Raw genomic sequence first — 27003 nt, 5'->3', positions numbered from 1 at the left:
ATCAGCCAGCCCTTGCAGAAAAAAAGAGCATTACAAGTAGGATATTCCTCTCTGGGTGGAGTAGATCATACATAGAGAAATGGGGTTCATTTAAAACTCACCTCTGGTCCCAAACCACCAGATGGAATAGGTATTTGCTGACCGACTGTTTGCTGGTGTGCTGGGGGGCACATAGTTCAGCTACCCCATGGGTAAGCGAACAGGACAGGAAAAACCCTTCATAACTGAGAGAGAGGGAGAAATAGAGATAGAGAGAAAAATCAGTGAACAAATGCTCAGTAATCCACAAAAAAGAACTTCAATTTCAAATTTACTCCACTAAAAACAGGGGGTGATCTTTAATAAAACATGAAAGATGAGCTAGAGGGTCGCATATAATATCAATCTGACACGAAGATCAAATCCAGGTTACTTGGGACCTATTTAAACACAATGAAATTCGACATCCATGCCTGTTTTATTAAATTTCACTGGCACTGTGCATGGCATTTAACCATAGGAGGAGGATAGTAACCAAAAATTGCAGCCTGTTGCAAAAAGAAGTCCTCTGAGGCAGTCAATGTGCCTGTATTTCAGTCAGTTCAACTTCTATAACAGTGAAAGTCCACCAAGTGCAAGGCAAGTCATCTCTGCTGCCAGTCCTACCAATCACTCTCCTACACTTTTAATCCAAGACTAGATCACTGGAAATCTCTTTAAAAGGAAAAGCGATCTCAAGAGGCCATTCGCAATAGAAAGAAAAACATTCCGCGGCTAAATGGAATGCCAGATCCTGAAACACCGAACTACAACATGTATATGTGAGTCACAGGAACATGGCATATAAACTAGCAAAGTATAGAATTCCTGGGCTAATAATGATAACTAATCATCAACACATTCCTGTGAAGATATCAATAATTTACCTATTCAAATTCACATTATACTCCAGTACTGTGCAAAAGTCAGAAACCTTCTTTTATTTATTTAATTTCCAATCAAAACGGCCATTAATTCTTTTTTCAGTGTCAGCAAAATAAAACATTAACAAAACATTACACAGGAGCCTCAACAACTAAACATATTTTTTAGTATTTAGGGTGTCCACAATTAGCCTTTATTACAGCTTCCATTCTTTTCAGGAGACTTGCTTTCAGTTTTCCAAAGAAATCTGCAGGGAGATTTTTCAACACCTCCAAAGTTCAGCCTTAGAATCTGGTTTCAGTCTCTGTTTCTCATGATGCAAGTAATCCCTAACGCATTCAACAGTGTTAAAGCCTGGGCTCTGGAGTGTACAGTCCATTGCTCTCTGAACACCATCTTTGTTTCATTTGCAAATTTTTTTCTTTTTTTCAGTAATGGCTTCTTGACAGCTACACATCCTTTTGAACTCATAGCACTGAGTTATCTTCTCACAGTGGAAAGATGGACACAAACACCTGTGGACTTTTTCAGACCTGAAGTAAGAGTGGAGCTTGATATTCTTCTCTCTCTCTCAAAGTTGAAAGCTTTAAGTACTGTTTATTTGATGGTAAGTTACCAGTTTTACTGGTATACCAATCTTCCACGGGTGTTTAAATCATTTTTTTTTTATTTCAGTTTTCGAAACGTTCATTATATAAGTGGATTTTCTTATATCTAGTCTCCTCAGAAATATCTCCTGAAAAGGGAACTCAAACATAACGGCTGTTTTGACTGGAAATTTAATAAATGAAGGACAGGCCTCTGTATTGAAAAAAAAATCAAATGCAGAGTCTGAGGTCTCCTAGCATAAAAGGCATTTGCGAGGTCCATTTACTCATGTTATCAGCTTCCTGTCCAACTATCTACTGTCCCTGTCACCAGATGTCATGCGTCACTGCGGCTGCCCTCCAACACCACTGGACAGGTGCCGAGCGCCCAGGCTGCCCTCAACTCAGCCTTTGAGGGGTCAAAGGTCATGGCAAGTTCCCATACTGCATCCTTTGTGGCTGCCCAATCCGCAGGCAGCATCAGTTTCAGAGGGAGACAAAGGCCACTGGTCCACCAGGGTCAATGGGTGGAGGAGCCTATTCCCGTGGTGGGAAGGGGGGGAGGGAAATGGGCTCAATCATTTTTTAAAGCATAGCTTTAAGGTTTCTGGGCTCATATTTATTTTTTTACTCAGCTCTGTTGATCAAAACTAAAGTCTGTAATGTGTATGTATTGAGGGATGAACAGACATAAACACACACTACCCAACACCCTATCAAATAAACCCTATCAAGAAAGGGGCCGGCCATTTTCAGGGGATTCTATCTGTACCCCATAAATACCATGTAATCCCACTGGATTACGCTGGACCACAGTCAGCAAGGACAGATGGAATATGCCATTCATGAGTGTGTGTGTGTAACAAGTAGTTTATCTGTGCCACATGAAACAGTAGAGCTCTCCATGACTGGTTGGTTATTTAGTTTTTAGTGCAGAGAAACAAAGTTAAACATGGCAGATCTTATCAGTGAGTAGTTACTTGTTTAAGCAGTTGACTGACAGTTGAGTTTAAAATGATGCACTTTTACTATCACAGGACTGTTGGTATTTTTTTTTATTCTTCATTTTGCAATGAAACCAAAGGAATGCTGGTTTCTACTGTACTGTAAGCCTGATAATGGACACCACTGTCTGCCTTACACTGTGCAACGCCTTCAAATAAATCCCTTCCAGTGTGCCATTGTTCCTTCCATAGAAACACAACCATTATGTGGATTTGCACTTCATTGTTCAAAATAAGGAAATGAAATGCATTAACAGGTGTCTAGGTAAAAGAACCAGGAAATCACATGATTTTCTAAGACATATGAATGACATTACTCTGCAAAAGTCAGAGACCTTCCTTCATTTAGTTTCCCGTTTAAACAGCCATTTAGTAAGTTACTGATTGATTGAAAAAAACAGCAGATAACATATATTCAACAGAAAACTACACATACGATGTTGAGGTCTGGGTTTGGGAAATTAAATAAATGAAGGCTGGTCCCTGACTTTTGCACAGTACTGTACATGGCTACAGAGGAGCACAGTTGTGTTTGATTACCTGGCGGCCCAGGTGATGGGAATGCGGTAAGCAGCGTAAACGCTGAAGGACAACACGTTGGTCACCATGCCCGCCTCCTGAATGGGTGCCATAGGCCGGCTGCTAGACGGCACGGTGTGGAAGTTGGCATTGAACGTGCTGCAGTACAGCTCCACTAGCTCCAAGATGGCCGCCGTCAACCTCTCAACTATTTTCTCTGGAAAGAGCAAGAGTGTCACTGAGGAGGTCAAGGACTTTTCCACATAAACACACTCCAGCAACAAGTCTGATAGGCTTGCAACTCTATCAAGACACACGACACAGACTTCCTGTTTAACAAGACACACTCTTCCCTTAAATAGATCTGGTTTTAGGTGAAGCCAAAGGATATTGCCGGAATAGACTGCATTTCTCTGGGGCTGTTCAAATAACAAATTTATTTCCTTATCTCCAAACATGTTTGGAAAGCCAATGTATGTGCAAATCTTCAGAGCTTATAAAGCTTGTTTATGGGTCTAAGCTTGTCTGAGAAAATCAATGTAGAGCATCAGCACTGCAGCAAACATCTTGACAAAACTACAAGAGAACTATAACTGACCACAGCTAACAATCAAACAAAGGTAATGCATCCATGGAGATGCCACTCTGCTGAGACAGAAGCTGATGCTCCACGGCTGTTCATTCATTTGTTAAACCAGTTGGAATTCAGATTACATTCCAAAGGAAGGTGGGTAGAGTGCATCCTGAGGGGAGAAACGCATCCTTCCTGTTTATCCCTTCAGAGAACCTCAGACATCCTTACTGAAGGAGGTCAGGAACCTTTCCTTACAAACACACTTCAACAACAAACATGACAGGCCTGCACCTCTTACACACACACACACACACACACACACACACACACACACACACACACACACACTCTTCCAACTGCCCCATACAGGTACAGTCATATGCAAAATTCAGTCAAATGACATAGTTAAATATTTAGGTCACAATTTCTATTTATTTGCTGAGTTTTGAAAATCAATAAAACGTAATTTGACCAGGTGCCCAAACTTCTGCTATGACTTTATTTTGAAGATACTACTGTTCCACAGTTTGGAATCACTGTAAAACCAAGCTGGTTCCAGATAAAACTACTGTAGTCTTGTGCAATATCATAGCTTTCAAATAATTAGAAGGAAGCTAGGAAACTTCAACAATTGCAAATTTCAGATATGTCCAGAATGAAGAACAGAGCTACTGATGATTCTAAAATGACAGAAAAAGCTGTAAAACATCAAATTAGGCATAATAATATAATGAAAATAATGAAAAATAATATATTGAAAAGTGGTCATCCAATCAAAGGTGTTTCAGAAAATTTATCGTAAATAACTGAAATTTTAGAATCTTTAAAAAATTGAATGAAAGATAAATATGCAGGAGTAGGACTGCCATAATTAACTCAACTGACTTTGAATACTCATTTTACAAGAATCATCTTTTTAAAAAAATCCTTCTAAATGAATGGGCAGTGATTAACTTGCATGGTGATAAGGTATTTTGAATGTTACCACTGCTCTCTCCTTCATAAAAAAATCAGAATTTGATGGACCATTTATGTTTTTTTTTGCTACTTATTGTGTTATTTATTTATTTTTTACTTTTTTATGAAGACTTTTTAAATGATTTCTATTTTATCATTTTCCAATAGGGTATTTGGAAATCTTTGTTAAAACGGTAATGCATAGATTGTTATTGTGCAGTTAAGTCTATTTTTATCGTCTGGCCTTTTTAAACTGATTACTCAATTGTCAAAATAGTCAGTAGAGTAGTCTTAGCAGATTACTACTATAATGGATAGTCAAAGCCCTAAACAGAAGCGTGAAAGTGTGGAGTGAGTGTCAAACGCTGATTAGTGGGGCATGATGGCTACAGTACCTCGTGTTTCTCTCTTCGCAAGCACGCTCACATCCTGTAAGGAGAAAAACACACACACACGCACATTGTCAGTTGTGTAGCGGAACTGAAACCAGACGCGAATACTGCACCAAGGAAAATTTCTTGCAGCATTAGTGTTTTAGCTTTAAGTGTTAACAGTTCAGCGAAGAGGTTTGCGCTTTCGGTTTCTTCAAATGAAGTAACTGCAACAGCCAGCACTGCAGATGTGCAGACGCTAGCATGTGTGTTTAGACCAGAGCCTCTAATAGAAACATGGTAGTTCATGGTAGTTCAGTTCAGTCAGTTTTCCAATAACTCACCCACATCGGCTCTGCATCAGGTGTGCGAACGTGTTCTTACCTTCTGCACCCTTGGCTGTAGTCTGCATGGGCAGGCAGGCAGCTGGTTAAGGGCTGCAGTGATGTCGGGTGTTTCCACGGCAGCGAGGGAGCTGCACAGGGCCTTCACTGACTGAACCAAGCGCTCCACATGCAATGGCAACTCAACCTACCAGCAATACAGAGATAGCATCCATTTCGTTCTAAGTTTTTTTTTGTAGAACTGCCAGTTTATTAGGTACCTACCCCAATGTGTCTACCTTTATTGGCCATTTTATCAGAAACAACTACCATCTATTTAGTAAACTAGGTTTACAATTACTGACTGCAGTGAAGAGCTTCAAACACACACATTGACCCAAGCCCAAGAAAATACTGTCTGAACACGACCTTTATGATCAAGATCTGAATCCCATGCAAATTATGTCCAAATCAGCCTTGAAATGGACCACCATTACTGTGTAGTAACAATAATAGCCACCATTTGATCGTGTACTGATAAAGTAAGACATTATTTAGGATAAAATGATGAAATAATGAGCTGTCTAAAATGAAGTTTAATTTAATGAATTTATTCAACCATCAATACTTTTGAACAACATCGTAAATGTTTTTTTTGGCAGAATAAACTTTCCATATTGTGATGTTCACATGTTGCGTGGTGCTTACATAGTAAAGGGATAACAGGGTGTTAGCTTTCACCTGCTTAACTCTAAAACACTATTTCTTTACACAGAACAAGTTACTTATAAACACAGTAAACATAAATTAATTACAAACAAATTAAAAAGTCCTCCACACTAATCTGTACTTTTCTGAATTGTTCCGCTGTTTACATCCTGCACATCTGTTGTCTCAGAAGTGTGGGCCTCGGTGCTACAATTTGTCAATGTGAGTGATTCTTGCTGAAGTCTAGCATGCCATTGTTTTAAGGTAATGATAGTAGAGAGGAAAACTAAAAAGTAAAAACTAAAGCAGTGGAAATTAATGGTAAAATCTATTCAAAGTGAGAGGCAGGCTGTTAGAGCCTAACTGTAAAATTTAAACCCACCCTGACCACGACACATATTTGGAAAATGACGTCTGAAACCATCAGTCAGGATCACTCATCTATAAGTGGAAACCCCCCCCAGGACCACCACTGACCAGATATTATTCGGGTAGTGGACCACTCTCAGTAGTGACAGACAGTTTTCCCAGTGCAAAATCCAGTATGAGCCACAGCAGTGTTGCTGGAGGTATTACATGATACTGGGTTAAGAACAGTCTCATAATTAAAAATATCCAGTCAACAGTGGTTCTGTGGTCAGAAACTGGGCTAAATGATGACTAATAAATTGTACATGGAAAACGATGAGCTATAGTCTCTAAATGTAATCCTACAAGGTGTACCAACGAAGTAGGCGTATCTAACTGGCCAGTAAGTGTCAGAGCTTGAAATATTTGCCCATAGTGTTCATGTCTGGTTTGGACTCAATTTCTCATCGTCATTAAATATATAAGCTTTTATTCTGCACTTTGGGTGATGAGCCAGTTCGGGTTAGTTTCGGACAGAATTTTGCCATGCCTGTGTCAGTTTCTGCGTCAAAACCTGATGATGAGATGATGTGGTTTGGGTTGGGTCAGTTTCAGACAGAACTTTGTCAAGCTTGGGTCAGTTTTGGACTCAAAATCAACGTGGTTCTGGTAAGTGTAGATATCTACAGGTTGTTCCACTGATTTGCTCTGTATTGATTTTTTGTCACTGAGATTTATGTGTTTAAACTTACCTCTGACAGGACGAAGGACTCAGCCTCATTATGAAAGGTGTCCAGTAGCAGAGTGAGCGCCTCCCTATGGAATACCACCCAAGAGGTTCAGTGCAAGGGTGCCATTTAGAGACTTAAAAACTGTTTGTTGATTCCAAACTACCTCGCCTCTCACCTTGTCACAGTTTGCTTGATGGGCCTTTCCTGCAGGAGGATGCTGTGATTCATGGTGGACGGGATTTCATCGTCTTCCCGCTGCCATTAAACAGTGGATACATACATTTACTGGAGCTATAACTGTATTCTGAGTTTTAGTAATTCAATTTAATATTTGCTTGCTGTAATGCAACACTCACCGTGCGCGCTAGCTCCATGTTTACAGAGCTCCTCTTGGCGAGGAAGAGTCGGATGTCCCAGTCAAACTTCAGGCACTGCTGGATATACTCCAAGCCTGCAAGGGTTTGAGAACTGAGACAGACACAGAGACAAAGATAGACAGGGACAGACAGAAAAAGAGAGAGAGAAAAAGATCTTTAGCCTACAGCCTACGCAACCTTAATGAATCACCCCTGTTCTTAGAACGCAATAGAAACCATAGGGGCCCTTTAATCATTTCTGGTAAAGGTACATTACAAAATAATACCAACTAATATAGCGATTATTAACTCCAAACCCACCAGTCCATATTTTTTGCTCCCAGCACATCTGAACATTATTTTGACAAACTGATGTACACTACAGGAAAAACAGGGCAATAAGGCTTCTATTTTTTTGCTGCACCATAAAAGAAGAAATTGCTTGTCACAAGAGATATGATTAAAGAGACAGTTCACTGGCTGAAAATTAATGGGAAAACTCATAACACTCATCAAGGCAGCTCTGTTATGGAAAGTCACACCCTTCCAATCACCTTGTTGGTCACCTTGATTTTTTTTAGCAAGATTTATAATATATTTTTGTAATTTTACACTTCAATTTTACACTACAGCAGGTACTGCTGTGTAATGACAATAAATTCTATTACATTCTTTGAGCCAAAGGCTACAAACTACTTATGTGATTCTAGTCAGATTTCACCAGTCATGTCAAATGTTTCTGAAACATCAATCTAAAGGTTTTAAAGGTTTCTACTCATTCAAAGAAACAGAGGCCTGGTCTTGTATGACTGGAAATAACTTCCCCAGGGCGTTGCCAAGATAGGGCTGACTAAACAGAACTTTTATAAGGACTTTGGTGCTGCACAGACAGGACTTTGAATGATGGCCGCAGCAAAGGAAGAGAAACTAAAGAAGGCATACTTGGTAATTGACTAATCATATAATAGTAAAGAGGTAAATCATGTATAAGAACAATAGGCAGCTTCAGCCAGGGCAGACACAGTGAAAAAATGAGCATATCTGATGGGTCTGTGCTAATGTGTCATTCTAATGCACACATAAATGCATTTTCACTGAAACCTATTACATTTGCAAATGAAAAAACTTTATATGTCTTTTAAATTAGTGAAGTTGAATAGTGGGCAAATTATACTAATACGCCTAGTTTTATACATCACACCCATTTCCTTTGTCCTTAATCGCTGTGGAACCACAACTGAACTATAATATTTTAAAAGAGCTGAGATCATTCTACAAGATCAGGGCAAATGCAGGATTCCCACTGCCCCATCAAGATTAGGGGTGGCGTTTATTGTTTGACCACAATGGTCAAAAAAAAATTAGAAGAAAAAGTAGGCTACTGTTGCACAGTGGCAACAACGGCAGAAAAATAATAACAGAGCTACACACAGGACGTCCCTTCCGCTCTACACAGCCCTGCACATGCTCGCACTTTTTCAGGGTTATCAAGGCAAGCCACACTTCCGACACACACACACACACACACACACACACACCTGCGCTGCTTGCTATTGTACTCATGATTAATTGATTTACTTTGTTATGCTGTTAACACTGTCTTAGCAAAGTATCCAGGTTGATACAAAATTTTTTCCCTTCAACTCACTTAAAATCTGTTCCGGAGTTGTTACAAACCATGAGTGTTAACAGGCCTGTCACGAAATTTTAGCTGATGATCAATTTTCATTTAAATAATTGCAAATAACAATTTGCCCTCTTTCTTTATTGTATAGGATTACTAAGTATTAGTCTAAAGTGGCCAAACTGGCTGATTAGCTTGTTTTCTTATTGTCTTATCCCATTATCTTGCTTACTAAATGTACAGTGCTATTTTTTGCATATTTGTCACACTGAATGTTTCAGATCATTAAACTACTTTTAATTTTAGACATAGATAACCCAAGTAAACACAAAAATGTTTTCAAATAATTTCATTTACTGAAGGAAAAATGCTGTTCAGCCCTACCTGGCCCTATGTAAAAAAGTAACTGTCCCATTTCACTAGCCACACCCAGGCATGATTACTGCCAGGTCTGTTGAATCTAGGTGTCACTAAAACAGAACCACACCACTGGTCAGACATGGTGGTGGTAGTGCGATGGCCCTGGGCTGCTTTGCTTCTGCAGGACCTGGATGACTTGTCATAATTGATGGAACCATGAATTCAGCACTGAAGTAGAATGTCTGCCCGTCAGCTTGTGACCTAAAGCTCAAGGGTAGTTGGGTTATGCAGCAGGACAATGATCAGAAGCACACAAGCAAGTCCACCTCTGAATGGCTCAAAAGAAACAAAATTAAACTTTGGTTTTGTTTTGGCTGAAGTCCTGACTTGAATCCTATTGAGAAGCTGTGGCAAGACCTTAAACTGGCAGTTCATGCTTGAAAACCTTCAATGTGGCCAAATTAAAACAATTCTAAAAAGAAGAGTGGGCCAAAATTCCTTCACATAGATGTAAAAGACTAATCGCAAGTTATTGCAAACGTTTGATTGCAGTTGTTACTACCAAGTGTGGCAGAACCAATTATTAGATTTAGGGGGGAAAGTACTTGTTCACATGAGTGATATAAGTTTTGAATAAATCTTTATCTTTAATAAATGGAATGATCATTTAAAAGCTGCATTTTGCATTAACTAGTGTTGGCTTTATTTTATATTATAATTGGTTTTAGATTTAGTTTTGGATGATCTGAAAGATTTAAAAGTGACAATTTAGCAAAAATAGGAGAAATCGTGTGAGGGGCAAATACTTTTTCACAGCACTGTAGATACCTGCTAGCCCTGAAAACAAACAAACAAACATTACTTACCACTGCCCTGTAAATAGGACCACTCAGGAGTTACTCTCCTGGGGCCGTTTGGTGCTGGATTGCCGCAAATTTCACCACAAACGAGGGCAAACCTGCCCAACTATTTCTAGTCTGTGCTCTTGGGGGGTGACTTTTCAGCCATGCTATCTTATTTTAACAAAATCAAATAAATCAAATTTGTTCAACTTAAAAAACTGTGATTAACTAAAATAACTGCAACAAGGCAATTACGTAATAAATGCGAAATCAAACAGTTTTGATGCATACTATTTTGACTTTAGACAGTATTCAGAAATCACACTATTAAAAGAGCATTTAACTTGCTTTGAGCCATGTTTGCCAGCAAAAAGACCAATAAGCGTGTGTAACACAAATATTTGAGTGGTTGGAGGTTGGGATTTTCTCAGACCGGTGGTCGTGTTTGGGGGGAGTCCCACCGAGGTTTGCAGACTGCCACAGACATAAGCACAGCTTGTTTTTGACGGCCACAACTGAGGGCCTTCTGCTGGATGACGAGAGTTTGCTCGCACCACAAACCACAAGCAGCAATCCCTGGCTGCCTTCTCTGAAAGCGCCTCCATCTTCTGGCCGCGGTGCAGGCAGCCGACAACACAGAGCAAAGAAAGCGTCCATGACGTGCCGCTCATTACGCCATTGTCCAGGGACTGCTTTTCATGACATGCCACATCTTTTTCTTTCTAATTTCTTCTTTTTTTGTTTTAGCCATGATGTCGGCTGGCTGCCAGTGGCTCTGTGCCACTGTGAGGGGGGGGGGAGTGCCTGTAGGGGAGGTGGAAAGGCCTGGTAACCATGCTGCCAACAGCAAGGCATTATGAGGGAGTTTGCAGTGCTCAATGTGGCCTGAGGCCCAATTCTGAGCACTGCCTGTCGTGCTCTTGTATGTAGGGTTGAAGAAAAAGCAGGTGTCAATCAAAGAGAGCTCTGGAGGACAGGCCAACATCTCTTAAAAACGACTCAGAACAGAGGAGGCCCAGTCTATTTATTATGTACAGCCTTCCCTGAGTCTCCCTTACCAAGTTCATTCACTGTTGGAGGCAAGTAAACACTGTGCCAAGCAAGCTGGTAGCTCAAATGTGCTTACTTATTGAGGTACTCGGCATGGCCACACACTTTCAGCAGGTAGTCATCCACGTCGATCAGGTCCAGGTCATCGTGGGCGTAGCATAGAGTCTGGTATATCAGCAGGTCAATAGTGGATGAACCTGAGGAAAGAGAGGAAAGGTAAAGGGCTATCTCACAAAGCAGTGTTTGACAGGATTCCCTACTACTTTATAGCTTCCCAAAAATGAACATGACCACAGTTACCTCATTTAACAACCGAATTTAGATACTCAAGCTGTGATGAATCTGTGATGTCTACCAACCAACCACATGAAAGATGAAGAGGAGCAGAGGGGCTTATTTGTCAAACAATGCTATGTAAAGAAACGCGAAACTTTTAAATGGTAAAAAGCAATGCCATATACACTGTCACTATGTTAATGCTTACTGGAGTAATAATTGTTTTACATTCTTTACATCTATATATGATTTGTTTTTCATATAATATTTTTCACATGATTAATGCCACAAAAAGAAAAAAAAGTGACCCAAAAAAGACAAGAGGGGTCCACCTCCATCAGAAGGCCATCTCTGATGGTCAGAAGCTGAAGCCGTTTGTAATTCTAAATCCCAAACTTAACTTGCCAAGGAGGAGGTTAGGTGTGCAGCACAAGCTGGCATGGTGATGCAGCTTGGTACAAAAAAAATGATCCACTGACATGGTATGGTAAATCCAGGGTTAAATCAAAGCCTTAAGTTAACTGGTTAACCAAGAAATCCTGCTTTGTGAGACAGACCCCTAGTTTACTGACATCTAGTTAACCTTTTCAACTCCTTGAGACCACCGGTGGTTCCAAAACACACTTCATAAATTTCATATTTCATAAGCTACATTCAAAAGCTGGGTGTCACATGAGAGCTGTAACTGTCTTCTTTCCAGTCAAATAGATGGGCAATGTAATTTTAAACCCTTATAATAAAAGAAGCTGAACAATTTTTTTTTGTCTACTGAAAGTTGACCCATTTTTCCACAAATCTGGGCTATAAACTATAAACAGATGGCGTCTCTTCAGTGATCTGCTCTGTAAAAATTATTTTTATAAAAAAAATACAAAGATTTTTGGCTTTCAGCAGTAAATTGTAAGCATATAGCAATATGTGTATTATCATAAAACACATTTTCTGTTAATCTGAGGGGAACTTTTGCAACAAAAAATAAATAAATAAAATAAAATAAAAACTGACGTTTATTTCATGCATTTACTGAATAATTTGCCTTACGATTTGGTCATGTAAATTCAGACGGAAAAACTAAAATATACCCTGGCGAATAAGAGGTTAAGGTAAAGTAGTTTTCCCAATATATCCCAGCGGTGTACTCTTATGCTAATATATAAAAAAAACCTTGGTAGATAATAGTTGATAATAGGGGTGGTAATCTCTAGGCACCTCACGATTCGATTACGATTCAGAGGGCTGCGATGCGATTATAAAACGATTATCGATGAATCTCGATGCATCTTTTTTTCTACATAGCATTTATATTTTCTCACTGTGTGAGCTCAAGTTTCGAGTTCAAGTTTCAAGTTTATTTGTCACTTGCACAACATGTCAGGACATTTATGCATTGAAATGCTTGTGGTGAGGCTCAGCTAATCACTCTACAGAAAGTAAATAAGTAAAAATAAAAATACAAGAAAAACCAACTGAAATATATTAAATATACACAAAATATACACAAAATATATACAGAATGTAGAGACAATATACATTTTAAAGTGAGTAAGTAACTCGGTGTTATTGTTATTTAAAGTGACTTGGTACTTTTAAAGCAAAGCAAGTATCTTTTTTAATAAAACAAATGGAAGTGATGTGGCAAGAGAACTAGAAGGCTCTCATTCAGTGCTCTTTTTCGGAGCACGAGAAGCTGATGCTACTCATCTGCGATAAAATGCGCAGTTACGGTGAAATAAGATCCAGTGGCAATGGATGTCCACGCAGCACGTTACAGCTATTCTACCCGTTTTCTTTAGTGATTTTATAACTTCGGTTTTGGTCTCGTTGTAGAGAGTTGGGGGATCGCTGTGTCAGTAAAGTATCTTTGAGTGTGCAACATAACGCGAAAGCCCTGTTTCGCAACAACTGAGAACCGGCGTGCAGACTGCAGGTCACCAACGATGCGTTATTCGCATTTATAAGCACCACAGCTGGTTTCCTGGTACGTTAAATCTTCAACGAGAGACTGTCACACACTAAAAAGTGGCGAAGCTGAAGTCAGCTTCTCTTTCGAATTCTCCCATTCCACCTTAAATGGTGCCACATTTACATTCAGCGCCTCAGTTAGAATTTAAGGCGGAACGGGTGAATTCGAACAAGAAGGTGAAGAATAAGAAGCGACTTCCGCCTCGTAAAACAGTCGAACGTTGAGAGACATTTAACTGATCAACTTCTGAGGAAAAGTTTTCTGGCGGAGATGGGAGGAAAGCGGCTATAGCTGAGCTAAAGCTTAAAGCAGAGCAAAGTAAATCTGCGTTTTCGTTTATATTTTTTAGTCTATACTAGGACATCATCACATACTGAGACATACTGGACATTAAATGTTGCGGCTCCCAAGGTGGTTTCATTTTTGTTGAAAGGACAAAATGTTAACATTTGTGTTGTGACTCCTGACCTAACCTGGCTTTTAATGCAGAGAGTGCCGGTCGGATTTCTCACTCATCCAGCTGTGTTTTTGTTATGTGCCGCCACAGACTGTCTGGGCGCTACACTTCCGCGCTTCCAAGTTCCGCCTTTTGCATTCCGTCAACATTACGTTATAAATTAAATATTTAGAAAATCGATTTTTGACATTTGTGAATCGATTCAGAATCGTGCATGTCCGCATCGCGATGCATCTAAGAATCGATTTTTTCCCACACCCCTAGTTGATAACATCAACCGGTTTAATAAGCTGTGTTAAATTAACTCTTAATGTAACACACTTTATTTTGTTAATGAAGGCTTAAGGAGAATGTGAGAATCAGGTAAATATCATTGTCTGTATTTATTTTTTTTATAGTTAGTGTCAGTTTGGTTTGTATGTTGATATGATTAACATATGATATTAAAAGGCCATTCCACCTAAAACTTTCTAATACATTAGTCATGTTAGGTAATATTCTGTAGCACAGGACTGCAGCATAATCAGTTTGACAGTATTCATAACTTTGCACCCTTTACGTCTTTTTCTCTATCAGTGTACTCTCTTTGCAATATTCAGCTTCGATTACACAAATACATCATCCAGCCACTGGGAATCTCCCTCCTGGGAACAATCAAGAAATCCTGTCTGCTGGAGTAGCCATTGATGTAGCAGCTAATAAATACAAAAGTAATTTTAAGTTTCCTAGCAGTAAGTTAGCTGTCTGGTTTCCGTCTGTATTTCTTCTGTATTCAAAAAACTTCAAAAAAACCCTGCCCTCAACTATCCGCCGCAAAGTGCTTGCAGTTTTTCAAAAGTTCCTCCGTTCTTCAATATACGTCATCAAAAGGGGATTTCCTAGCCTTGAAACAGGAAAATCTTGCTCTAGTGACTGCTGTGGCACCACTGAGAGGTGAGTAGGCATATTTAGACCAGATGTAGTGATAGTTACATTTTTCATTGAGGCCAGAGAGGTCTCTTTAACAGCAAAGGTAATTAAAACTAAAACAAACAGATTGTTTGGGAGTGGTTTAGAAGGTAAAGATGTCATGAGTGTGGACAGAGTTTGAAATGCAATAGACATCGAAATACTGGTGGCTCGATTAATGGAGGGCCACTGATCAGTGACATATGCCCAGTCCTTCCTGTCCACATAAACATGACCATCTGTTCTATCTACAGTGAGCTGGAACCTATTGATGTGGATCCAATAAATGTATCACAGAGAAAAACAAAGATTCTCAACGAAGGCATTTTCCTTCATTGAGAACAAAAACAGAATGAATAGAAGTGGGCATGGAGCAGAAAAGATGCCTCTCCGCCCATCTCTCTATCACTAATTATACCCTGACTAGACAAATATATAGTAATGTTTGTGATGCTGCTGCTCACAAAAGGTCTCATCTGTTCTCTTTCTTTTTCTCCCTCTCCCTCTTCCTATAATTTTTCTCTAACTAATAAAGCTCTAAGTGCCTCTTTCCGAACATTGACTCTTACACAATCAAGAAAAGGCCATCTATTTATTAAGCCTGGTGTGATGTTAATGTCATAACAGGATCGTGGAGATCCAAGGTCATACGCATGAGGCTCCGGTGTCTTATGAGAAAGGATGTGAAGTGTGGAGTGTGGTAAGCAAGCTGGAAGAGAGCACACTGGTTACACGGTCCGCTCATGCTTACTCAGGGAAGGCCACTTTCCTCTGGTAAACACAGTCTCTAGTGGCATGACTCATGGAGTGTACACAGCAAACACAGTGACAGCCAGAGAGTGGGAGGATGGATCAGCACGCACAGAGAGACGCAAATTTGTTTCCAACATATGCTATGACAAGTTCAATATGTTAGTTAAATATTACCTCATCCTACCAAAGCAAAAAGCAGGAGTTGTTCATGTTGGGGTTTTTTTGTCATTGTTTTTTTTAAATCACATTTTTATGAAGCCACTACTTGTATCACAACTAATGATAATAGAAATGAGTTTTGAATATTTTGAAACCTTGACAAACATTTTGAAATAGTTTGGGGGAGTGAGAGAGAGAGAGAGAGAGAGAGAGAGAGAGAGAGGGAGAGAGGGAGAGGGCGAGGGAGAGGGAGAGGGAGAGGGAGAGGGGGAGAGAGAGAGAGAGAGAGAGGGAAATGGTTCAATGACATGATGAACATTTTTTGTGTCCAAGTCAGCTATCTTCCTAATAAATGATTTAACAAACACATGAGAAATCACATTATCCTACAATACCTTATTTACGCAAATACATTTCATATGCATCAAAATACAATTGATTTTATGCATTTATGCCTTCAAATGTCTAAAAAAGCCTGTTCAGTTTACCACATCAGATGGCATGACCAGCAAAAAAGTGTTATTACTGTAATAATGTTTATTCACTTTAAATAAATATATATGTATGACCTTCACTTCAAGGACAAAAGGTCTGTAAGTATACAAGCACCCAGGTACAAAGCCATTTTCAGGAGTGGTAAATAATTTTAATATCCTCCTGAGTGGTAAAAATGATTTTCTGTTCAAAAACAGAGTTACAAATGATTAAAGCTGGGAAACAAATACCAACACACTGAATAGATTTTTGCACCATCATATTCTTGCTGATACGACAATGCACCATCATATTCTTTTTAATAAGATTTTTTTTTAATTTTACATTACTGTTCCTCCATTTAAAGTGTAAGTGAAAATTTTAATGAAAAGTTGGCCAATAGGAAGCCAACTTCAGCCTCACAGAGAAAACATGAGTTTCAGCAGTGCCAATTCTGAACTGGCAAAACAAATAACTAGCCTCATAGTAAAGTTAATAGCTACTGATTTGCACCTCTATTTGGTTGTAGAATCCACCTTTTCCGGTTGTGGATTCCACGGTGTGCTGGGAGTGACTGAGCCACATTACAAAACAAAAACCCTCTCATTCATTTCAGCCAGAAGGTAACAGCCACACTTTGTATAGAAATACAACATAACATTGTAAATTAACTTGTAATGTTCAGTTCATTTAATACTGAGATGTGGCCTTATAGTTTACATTTTTTGTTCACTTTTATATAGATACTGCACTTTTCGCAATATTCTTTTTATTTATTTTTTGTCTTATTTATGTTTTATGACTTGTGCTTCAACAAGCACTGGAAATAACAAAAAATGTTTTGGCAATTACCAAATGATGACTAAATACAAAAATAAATGTTTAAGTTCTTTGCTAATTCTGTTTTGAAAATGCATCATGGTGTGACTTGCATATCACTTCACCCCTAATTTATGGGGCACTGATGCTCTTGAATATAACAACAGAAGTAATAAGAACAGAATTTTGCTAATATGTAGTGAAAGGTACAACACAAACAGAAACACAATTTCCCAAACAATATTCAAAGGGAAATGTGTCAACCTACACCACAGAGTACAATGATAAATTATATTTTAGGCTAATGATACTTTTAAATGGGGATGCCTGATGTTAAAATCATATCGATATTAGCAGACATCTGCTTAAAAAAATGTTGGCATAGGGCAGACATTTTAAACTGACATTTGTTGACATATTTAATGCACACCAGTACAGCAGAATATTTAGGTGACACTGGGTTAGCAGTGAGCAGTTAAACAATATTTACTGCTATCATGATAAATTATGTCACAATATGCTTTTCTGAGCATGTTGTAGTTATCGTTAGTACTAAGAGCACACTGACCAACTGCACATTGCACTACACAGAGAACATAATTAGTCCTGTTTAACAGGATTTAGTGCAGTGCAGTATGTGAAACATGGAATCACTTGTTCTCTTAGTTTTTGATAGTATCTGTTAAATGTGGCACCACTGGTTCATTTCTTGTCTGCTCCAACTTATCAAATTTTAGAAAAAAAGAAGTGACATATTGACACATATCGTGAATCATGACAATTTATCTCAATATATTTTAGACATTTCGCCCACCCCTACATGGGTTACTGAGATGAAATGTTTATTTTATTCATTTTACTGTATTTGTAACCCTCTAAAAATAAATATTATATATTTTTGCAATGCTAATTACTATCAGGTTCTGTATTTGCAGCATTACGTGTCAGCATTAGTATCTGCACGTATGCACATGACAAATCAGATAGCAATAAGAACATCATCTATAGATACTCTACGCTATGTAACAGACCACAGTAAAGCAAAGGGCAGTCACCGCTTAACTTACAGGCTCTATTAGCTAAATTAAGTAAATATACCCACACCTTATGAGGCTTTCAAGCATGAAGGTCTTAGACCAAGATTATCTGTATTAGCTGCCCAATAAAAAACCTGAATCACATTATATATCATTTAGACCTGTTTTATCACCCCTATAGAGTCAGCTGGAAAATGCTGCGCTTGCCATAAGGTTTAGACCCTTCGTGTGACACGCATTGATTTAATCCACCATTAGCAGACATCTTAAGTCTGGCCAACCCTCAAAAACACATCCAGATGTACAGATGGGTATTACTCTGTATCAGCTGCAGAGCTCTACTTCACCATGATAAAGGAAAGGCACCATACCATGGGATGGAATGTACAGAAAAAAAATAATGCATTTAACAAAGCATGCATTTCTTTAGCCTTTCTCTAATCCTGTCATCTGAGGGTCCTTCTATCTGTGGTTGTGTGAGTGTGAGAGAGAGGCTTTTCCTCTCAGCCGGTTGAATGAGAAGCTGGCTCTTTTAATTGAGAACACAAAACAGATGGCTGGCAGGATGCCCTCTCAATGTAATTCCATTAAGAGAATTCAGAGGCTGAAAGCTCTTCGTCTCTTGGATGGAATTCTCCAGTCCTGTCCAAAAGTTGCTGTATCGGAGTGGAAAAAAAACTTACAAAACAGTGGCGCCTAATAGCTCCTCAGCTCTTCAAGCTTGTCAGGGCAAACAGAGGAAAGCTGATCAGTGATGTGTGTAAAAATGAATGCTAAGAACTGGTTTTCTGGGTTTTCTGGGTGAAATCATTGACCCAGATGCATTATCACTTCACTGCAAATTTGTTAGCTCACCTTACTCTGCACTCATCAGGTAATTACTACAAGCTGAGCCAGGCTGGAGCCAGGAAATCATCAAAATATGCAGTGCATGGGATGGAGAACCATTATATTATGCATTCAGTGTCTTGGGTAAACATGTACAACTAATGCAGGAAAGTAGGAAAAAAAAAGTTGAATGGTGGGCTGATTCTATGTACTGGAATTCAGGCTTACCATCACAGGTGAAGGTGAGAGGTTCCCGGAAGTGCTCACTGATGACGGTGACCTTTATATCGACTCCCAGCCCCTGATGCAGCTCCTCCTGCGCCACACTCTGGCTCCACACGAAACCCGCATTCTTAGAGTGCTCAGTGTTCGGGTAAGCCGAGCGTAACCTGCACACACCAACAAGACATTATGCAGACCATACCACAGTTCTATACTGATGACATCACACTGAAGCAATCAGGATTCAGATCAAAGAATCTCACTGATCTCAAAAAGGTCTCTTTGCTGGTAAAAGTGTCTGTTCCTTGTGAATCCTGAATCAAAGTAAAACCATTTTGTAAAAGAGAAGGAAAGCTCAGAAGATGGGAACTCACACATCAAGCATATGACAGAAGGCAGCCACCTCTTCATCCCGTTCCTCAGACACCTGAAAGAGCTCATAGCCAAAGCCATTGAGCCTGGAACCCAGTGAGACCTGGATGACACACAGGGAGTGCTTAGGTTCAATTCCTTTATCACTCATAACAGTGGGAATAAATTGCTTAAAACAATATGAGTATATACAGGTATAATGCTAATTAAAATTTTTAAATTTCATTTCACACTCCTAGTCTTGGCACTGTGCTACTCAAGCATTTTGATCATCTGCAGTCTACTTTTACCATACTTTCAAATAAGGAAGAAGTAATACTTTTCTTGGAAACACAAGCATACATGATTAATACATTCCATTTATATCCTTCTGCTAGAATCCTTTCAGTGTTTGCAATTCAAATTACCCACTTCCTCAAACCTAAAAGGCCAAGTGGTGTAGTAAATGAATCTGATTTGTAATCTGACTTGTGAATAATATAACTACACTCTACTGGGACAATGTTTGACTGGAGTACATACTGGATCAGCTGACACCCTGCGGTTGCTTCTGTTACTCATCTGCCCAGGCAAGTAGGTGCGAGGCGGCACCTGAGGAGGAAGGGTCTTGCTGCGGGCTACCGGCTTCCCCGATTGATCGCTATTAACTCTCCGTCCCCGAGGTGATGGCCAGTCCCCGTTGAGCCTCATCAGAGAATCATTCAAGTTGTCATAGTTCATGGCATCTCCAGAGGGAAGCTTGGGCTGGTCCACCTCAGGAGTGAACAGGTTTACATCTCTGGGTGCTGAGTCCCTGCGAGCCTGGAAGGAATCAGGATGGGGGATGGGGTTTCGGGGGGGCACCGCTGGTGGAGGTTCATCAGGAGGTGGCAGGCCCTTTGTCAGCATTCTGGAAGTCCCCTCATAGTCTTGTTTTCCCTGGTTGTCCAGGATGTAGAGGGACTCCTTACTGTAGCACGGCCTTGAAGGGTCTGACACGCCGGGCCGGATGAGGTTGAGCATTGGATCGGACCCTGAGAGACCCTGGTGCAGATTACTCCCGGGTGGGCTTGGCATAGGTCTGGGCTGAGGCCGTTCCGTTCTTGATGGGGTGGAAGGTGTTCCTCTCCCAGATGGTCCCTTGTCCTGTTTGAGGCGAGACAGGGCATCATACTCCATCTGCAGAGCCTCAGCCAGGACCAGTTCTCTGGGGCTCAAGCCGAGGGACTCCAGGCAGCCCCAGTGCTGGTCGCTGTCACTTTGTGTCTGCGCTGCAGACATGGTGCAGGTACCAGGCCAGGCAATTAAAAATAAGGGGGGGGGGGGTTGTAAAGAGAATAACCCTCTATAAGGTCCACAACCGAACCATGGAGCTCTGTGGAGAAATAGGAAACAGGAAATCTTTGTCAGTGAAGGTATCTTACATTCTTAACCAAGGTGTCAGGTGTCTCCCTTCAAATGGATCATTCTTAATTAAACATTTTTGTTGAGATGTACGAGCAGGAGGAACCTTTTTAAAGTTTGAAGAACCTCCTTGTAATATAAAGGTTCTACACCAGTTAAAGGTTTTTCCTAAAACTGTTCATCCAAACCAGGAACTATTTTAAAATCTTTATTTTTAAGAGTGTACCCTGGTGGGTATGTCAGAAAGCAGGATTTCACAGGGGACAGAATGACTTAAGCCAAAGTGAGAGTTACCCAGCAGGAGTGTCCATTACCTCCTCTCCTGTTGAACAAGCTTGACTTCTGGCTCAATTTATGTGGCTAACTGAGAAATCCTGTTTTGTTAAATACTTCTCTGGTCTTTATATCATTGTGTTTTCAGTCCTTAGCATAACCATTCAAAATAGAAACTCTTCACCAATAAACACGTTGGTGACAACACATAAAATGTTATTGTGTCTATTATGCCCATACCCCTGTGTTTAACAGGTTACAGACATTATCAATTAAATCACAACAGAACCCCTTGAAATTTATGTCAAATCTGGATCAAAGAAGACAGTGGCAGTGTTTTCAATTACAGTCGCTACATTTATCTGAAGAGAAGCCCACATGGGTTTGGTTTAGAAAGATGGTAAGCTGGCTCTGATTGTTTTTGCTTGCTCAGCAGAAGCTGTCTCCTGCTTTTCTCATGCTGAACACAGCCATCAGCATTGCAGGCCCCATCTGCATTAAAGCAGTGGCTCTATCCTCACAGCCCTGCAGAACCACAGAGCAGTACAAAGCGAGACAGTCAGTGGGTTCTCTATAAATGCAGACAAACACTGTTTAAAAGATGCACAACAAAAATAATGAGTAATCGTCTCAACCTACGGAAAGAGCTACAATTTGACACACGTGGTGGAGGCAATGAGTTTAACTTGCATAAAGGGATCTGGAGCATGAGATTCAAACTAGAGCTGTCAGAACAAATTTTGCTATTCAAATAACTGGCCTACAAGACCTTAAATGGAATGAATTTTAGAATACATTTGACAGCCTTAATTCAGACGCGCTGCTTCACTAAGCTTAGAGTCCAACCAGTCCAGTTAGCATGCAGTGATTAATGGTCTGCAGACCTGCAGAGAGATACAGCCACTGGACTTTGAGAGCTAAAAGGTCTGCAGTGGGGTTTTGCTGCTGTGAGATTTGGTGGATGCGGCATTTGATGAAGCTTTCACACAGACTTGGAAACAGTTTTCCTGGAAATAATACTGCAATTCAGACAAAATAAACACACAATTGTGAAATGTGTTTTGTATATGGTTGACGTTTACAATATTGTTTAACGTTCACTTTGGTGTCATTTAAAGAGAAGAAATAGAACAAACCAGTCCAATCAAAACAAGCTATGTTAGGTTTGTCAGACATGCATGTCAGTACTGTGGAAGCACGGGCTCATTCATTTTAATATCAACTGTATTATTATACCATGATATGTTTGGAAATATCATAATACTGAATTTTATTAATACTGCCCAGCACTACCAGCCATCTTGGTCTGATTTTAGTAATTCCTTTACTTATTTTTATACAATAGTATGTCATACAGAGATAGAAACCACATAAACCAAGTCAATTTGTAATGTCTTAGCAACTCAATGCAGTTTAAAGCAACTGTGCGATATGCCTTATTTAGGCATGCATTTTACAAGGAGCTGTTCGGTGGTATATTAGCTTCCATGATATGTTATCTACACAGTCCCCATAGCTGCAGTGCAAACTTCAGACACCAAACATGGCTGACCAACTAAGTTTGGTTAAAACTGTGCAGATTATATTTTTCACTGAACTATCATTTTTAAATTCAAGCAATGGAAGCAGGTCCTGGCTTCTCTCATTCTACACATGGCTATCATTCCTCTTCAGCAAAAGGTCCTGCACCATGCCTAAAGATAAACCTACAACTAAAGCTGTGAGGCATGCAGCTGAATGCTTGTTAAAATCATGAGAACGATTTTAACAGGCTACGCCTGGGCAAAGGGCGCTGGAGACATGTGAGGGAAAATACTAAAAAAAGTCTTGGCTGTTTTTGATGTCTTTGCGCTTCTCTAGCTGACAAGAGCGGCATTTGACCTCCCGTGACCTCCAGCTTCCATCGCAATGTGACAACACTGGCAGCGGGTCTTTCCCTCCGCCCGCAAGTCTTTGCAGGAAATTCTCACACACCTCGCCAAAAGAACAGCGTCAGAATCCCCCAGCCCCCCCTCCAAAAATTCTGGGGACAGATTGCAGGAGGAGAAAAGAAGAGAGAGTAAGAGAAAGAGAAAGAGAAGCAGACGTGTGACACACGTTCCCCGAGAGTTCTCCTGCTCCATACTTTGACCTCTTTTATGCACCCTCCCAAAATTTACGAGCACATGTGCTTCTTGGGTTTACCCTACTCTTAGAGGGGCCTTTATCTGCGTGAATAAAGAATGAAAGGGCTACTACTAAGTCCAAGGACAGAGGGGATACACACTGACTCCACTGAGATTAGCTATCTCCCTTTTGGCTTTTTGTCAATCACTCTATTTAGCACCTGTTTGTTCCCATTTCTACGCAGCTGAACATATGCATGCATACAAAAGATGCACAGACACGAGGCCTACGCAGCATATGAAAGTCAGTCTTGAAACAGCTAGCCACCAACATAATCTCCAGAAGGCACAGCTAAGGCAGGAAAGACAGCTTCCAGGGAGATATGCCGGTTGTATTACATTACGGGGATTATCACACTCAGGACAGCTTCAGAAACCCAGACGTGTTTGTAAACAAGCAGCCCAGACGTCAACAGATGGATCGCAAGTGCTACATGCGCTACATACGTCTGCTTCTAGATGACATCTTTGTGGCTGGCCTCTGTTCCCAGGAGCGCGCCTCTTCCATCGTCTCCATATTGCAGAGCGTCCAGGCTGGGCCTTTTGGCCGGAGGGGAGCAGGGGCGGGCAAAAGGAGTGGAGGGCGCAAGGGCGGGGCCGCATTGTTCTACGGGGACCCCGGGCCAACCCAGCCCCAGACCCCCGGAATCAATCCCCCGCCAGGATATAATCCCATTCAATTAGGGGTGGCTCCCAGATTGGCCGAACAAAGGATAAGGGGGTTGGTGGGATGGGGGGTGCACCGGCATCACGTGAGCCGGGCCGGCCCAGACACGTTCACACGCCTCTGAGAAGCAGAGACAAAGAGACCGCTGTCATCCCTGCCCCCCATTCACCCACACACATGCCCCTCCCCCCTCCCCACGACACCCTCCCACCCACCAGCAAATAAAACGCACGCTCTCACACTCAACTCCCCGAGCTATAATAGACGCACACTGTTGCCAGCTGATCGCGGCCTGGCCCACAGGAAGGCCTTCGTTCGGTCCCACGTGCTAGTCAGAGGTGATCCATCGCAGGACTGCAAACATTAGTTGATAAAGTCGATTAGTTATCAACAAAGCTGATTATGAAAGAACACATCAGTACAAACAAAATCACTCTACGATGCTCTTTAGTGTTCATACAAAGCACGTGATAATTTCTGCCAGACTGCAGTACACTACAGGAAGCAGTGGGGGTAATATGGCTTCTACTGTACGAACATAAGTTGCTATTTTGGAAAAAGTAAAAAGAAAACTCAGAAGACAAAATGCTTTGATTAGCCAAATAGTAATTGATCAGTTGATATCATTGCTCACTGATATCATTGTCAGTTACAAGTCTACCCTGATCCTATACATTCCCAAACACAGCTTCCCAGGGACAAGCAGATGGTCTTTCAACCTAGCCTACATTTCATCTCTGTGTTGACATTCAAGCTCTTATGGAACCAGGTGGGTAAAAATTTGAAGTGAAGTAGACTCAAGGGCTGTACCCCTCCGTGCGGTTACATGCACACGTTATCAAGGTTGGCGAGATGGACAAACAAGTGCACACACATTGCTATAGATAAGCACACCAGCTGAAAGGACCACAGTTGAGAAAAAAGAGAACTTGGCAGGAGCTCAAAGATTAAAACTGCTAAGTACAATAACCACAAAACCACAGGAAATGATTCAACACTGCCAAAAGTGGTAGGGGACAAGGAGGCTACCAGCTAAACAGTGCAAATGTATACAATTTGGTAATAAACCCGATGGAGTCACCATAAAACACTTGGCTTTACCTGGCAGCTACATCAGGTAGACTAATTTCTGTCTGTCATAAAACACATGACCTAGAGCAAACTGCACAGTTTGTATTTGTCTATAAAGGGATAAACCACTTTTAACCAGCAGCGTATCCACTCTAAGCCAAGTAGGTCCTGTCAACTTCTATGAGTAAATGTCTCAGTGTTTGACATGGGTGTGATTTCAGAAAGACTTTTGGCCATATGACACTGTGTGAAGATTTGAATGAAACAAGCTGAAACAGGTGAGTGACTGAGCGTCAGGCTGAAAACAGCAGCTACCAGGCCAAGAAAATGTAAGGTGCCATTCAAACTTTAAAGAAAGAGCATGCTCTTAAGAAGAAAAAGACACAAGGGCTGTTATCTAAAGCTGTAACAATCACTCAAACGTCATACAAACTATTAATCACAAAGCCTCTGAGATGTTGAAAATGAAATACAAATGGTCTGTACCACATATGAGAGCATTGATGTGTCAGTATGAACGTTTCCTCAGTAGACTCGGGTGTTTTCTCTAGTTCGTCATTCTGTAACCTGTCCAACAAGTTTTGAACAGCAGAGGCCACATAAAAAAACTCAAGTGCACAACAGAGATTGGGTATGCGATGTGAAACTCTTGTGAGCCTACTACAAGATCAAAATGGTATCTTTGGTGCTCACCTTTCTCTCTTTCACTTTCAAAGCAGTACAGATTTAACGGGAACACACAGGGCGATGTTTTCTCCTGTAATACAAACTGTAATATCCACAACGTACTATTATGAGAAATTGTTGCCATGTAACATTGCACTACGCAGGCTGCTATTTTAGCTCTTTCTGAGGTAAAACTTTGGACTTTGTTTACATGGCTAGTGGCCTCAGTGACCCATCCAGTGGAGAAACAGCCTAAATGGTGGGGGTCAAAAACCCAAATGCGCTTTATTTTATCATTAAACGCATTAGTACGTACTAAAGGCTTACCTGACAAGTTGCTAGCCAGTTATTTACAACGCAGCCCTGTATCTCCAAATTGCCATTGTGATAACGTCGTCTGTCAACATGGGCAATGACGCTGAAATGAATTGCTCTTCGGTTATTACCATTTTCTAAAGCTTGTTACGTTTTTACCTTTTTTAGAACAGTGTAGAATAAAATACTAAAAAACATCAGTGAAATGGCTCCAAATATGTCCGAAACGCAGCGACTGTCGCCAACATTCAGTCAAACATATTAATAAACAGCTTCGTGGTTAATATTTTGAACATTTCCCTTCACCGAGAGGCGCAGCACACATCCCGCCTACCTCGTCTACGGCCTCTCGGGCGGCTGTGTCATGCTGTCCGCCGCTTCTCTCCTCTCCTCTCCTGCTTCCAGATGAATTAATCCGCGATTTTTTGGTGATGCAGTTTATTTTATGAACTCCAGTTCCCGAGAGCTAGTAGCATTAGGTCCCTATAGATAACGTCTATGAGCGAACCGGCTATCTGTGGAGTTGTGAACACCACAGCTCCTCCATCTGCAGTGACCGGGTCGATTTGTCGCCGACTCGCTCTCAGGTTTTCGGCTTTTCAGAGCCCAAGCTCCCGTCGCGCTTTCGCTGGAGAGAAAAAACACACGAATCGACCAAAAGGGGCAGAGCACAGGAAGGGTGATAGCGAGGGCCTCTAGTGGACAAACAGAATAACAACATCCACTCCAGTCGAGTCCGGGGTCAGCACCAAAAACTCACTCAGCTTTGGTGGAAGAAGCCCCCAGCGTGGGCGAAAGTCAGCCAACTAGCTACACTATATGACCAAAAGTATGTGGACGCCCCCCGTATGTATGGAATTCAGATGATCCATTGCTAGCATGTCTATAAAATCATAGC

At 40.8% G+C, this 27003-nt stretch overlaps 1 protein-coding gene across 1 annotated transcript in view; it reads right to left on the bottom strand.

The window, feature by feature from the left end:
• The window catches only part of pik3c2b (phosphatidylinositol-4-phosphate 3-kinase, catalytic subunit type 2 beta), a 61838-nt gene extending 35061 nt beyond the window's left edge, over positions 1-26777 (bottom strand). The window contains exons 1-12 of the mRNA XM_036560130.1: positions 26440-26777; positions 20088-20919; positions 19568-19668; positions 19200-19360; positions 11334-11454; positions 7382-7493; positions 7201-7280; positions 7047-7110; positions 5300-5446; positions 4940-4973; positions 3035-3230; positions 102-224 (exon numbers count right to left, since the gene is read on the bottom strand). Coding sequence (XP_036416023.1) covers positions 102-224; positions 3035-3230; positions 4940-4973; positions 5300-5446; positions 7047-7110; positions 7201-7280; positions 7382-7493; positions 11334-11454; positions 19200-19360; positions 19568-19668; positions 20088-20825 — 1877 coding nt within the window. The 5' untranslated portion in view covers positions 20826-20919; positions 26440-26777. The remainder of the gene's footprint in view (positions 1-101; positions 225-3034; positions 3231-4939; positions 4974-5299; positions 5447-7046; positions 7111-7200; positions 7281-7381; positions 7494-11333; positions 11455-19199; positions 19361-19567; positions 19669-20087; positions 20920-26439) is intronic.
• Positions 26778-27003: the final 226 nt, after the last annotated feature.

Source organism: Colossoma macropomum, unplaced genomic scaffold, assembly GCF_904425465.1.
Source record: "Colossoma macropomum unplaced genomic scaffold, Colossoma_macropomum, whole genome shotgun sequence".
NCBI lineage: Eukaryota > Metazoa > Chordata > Actinopteri > Characiformes > Serrasalmidae > Colossoma > Colossoma macropomum.
The sequence above is the reverse complement of the archived record's forward strand: the minus strand, read 5'-3'. Positions and strand labels throughout refer to the sequence as shown.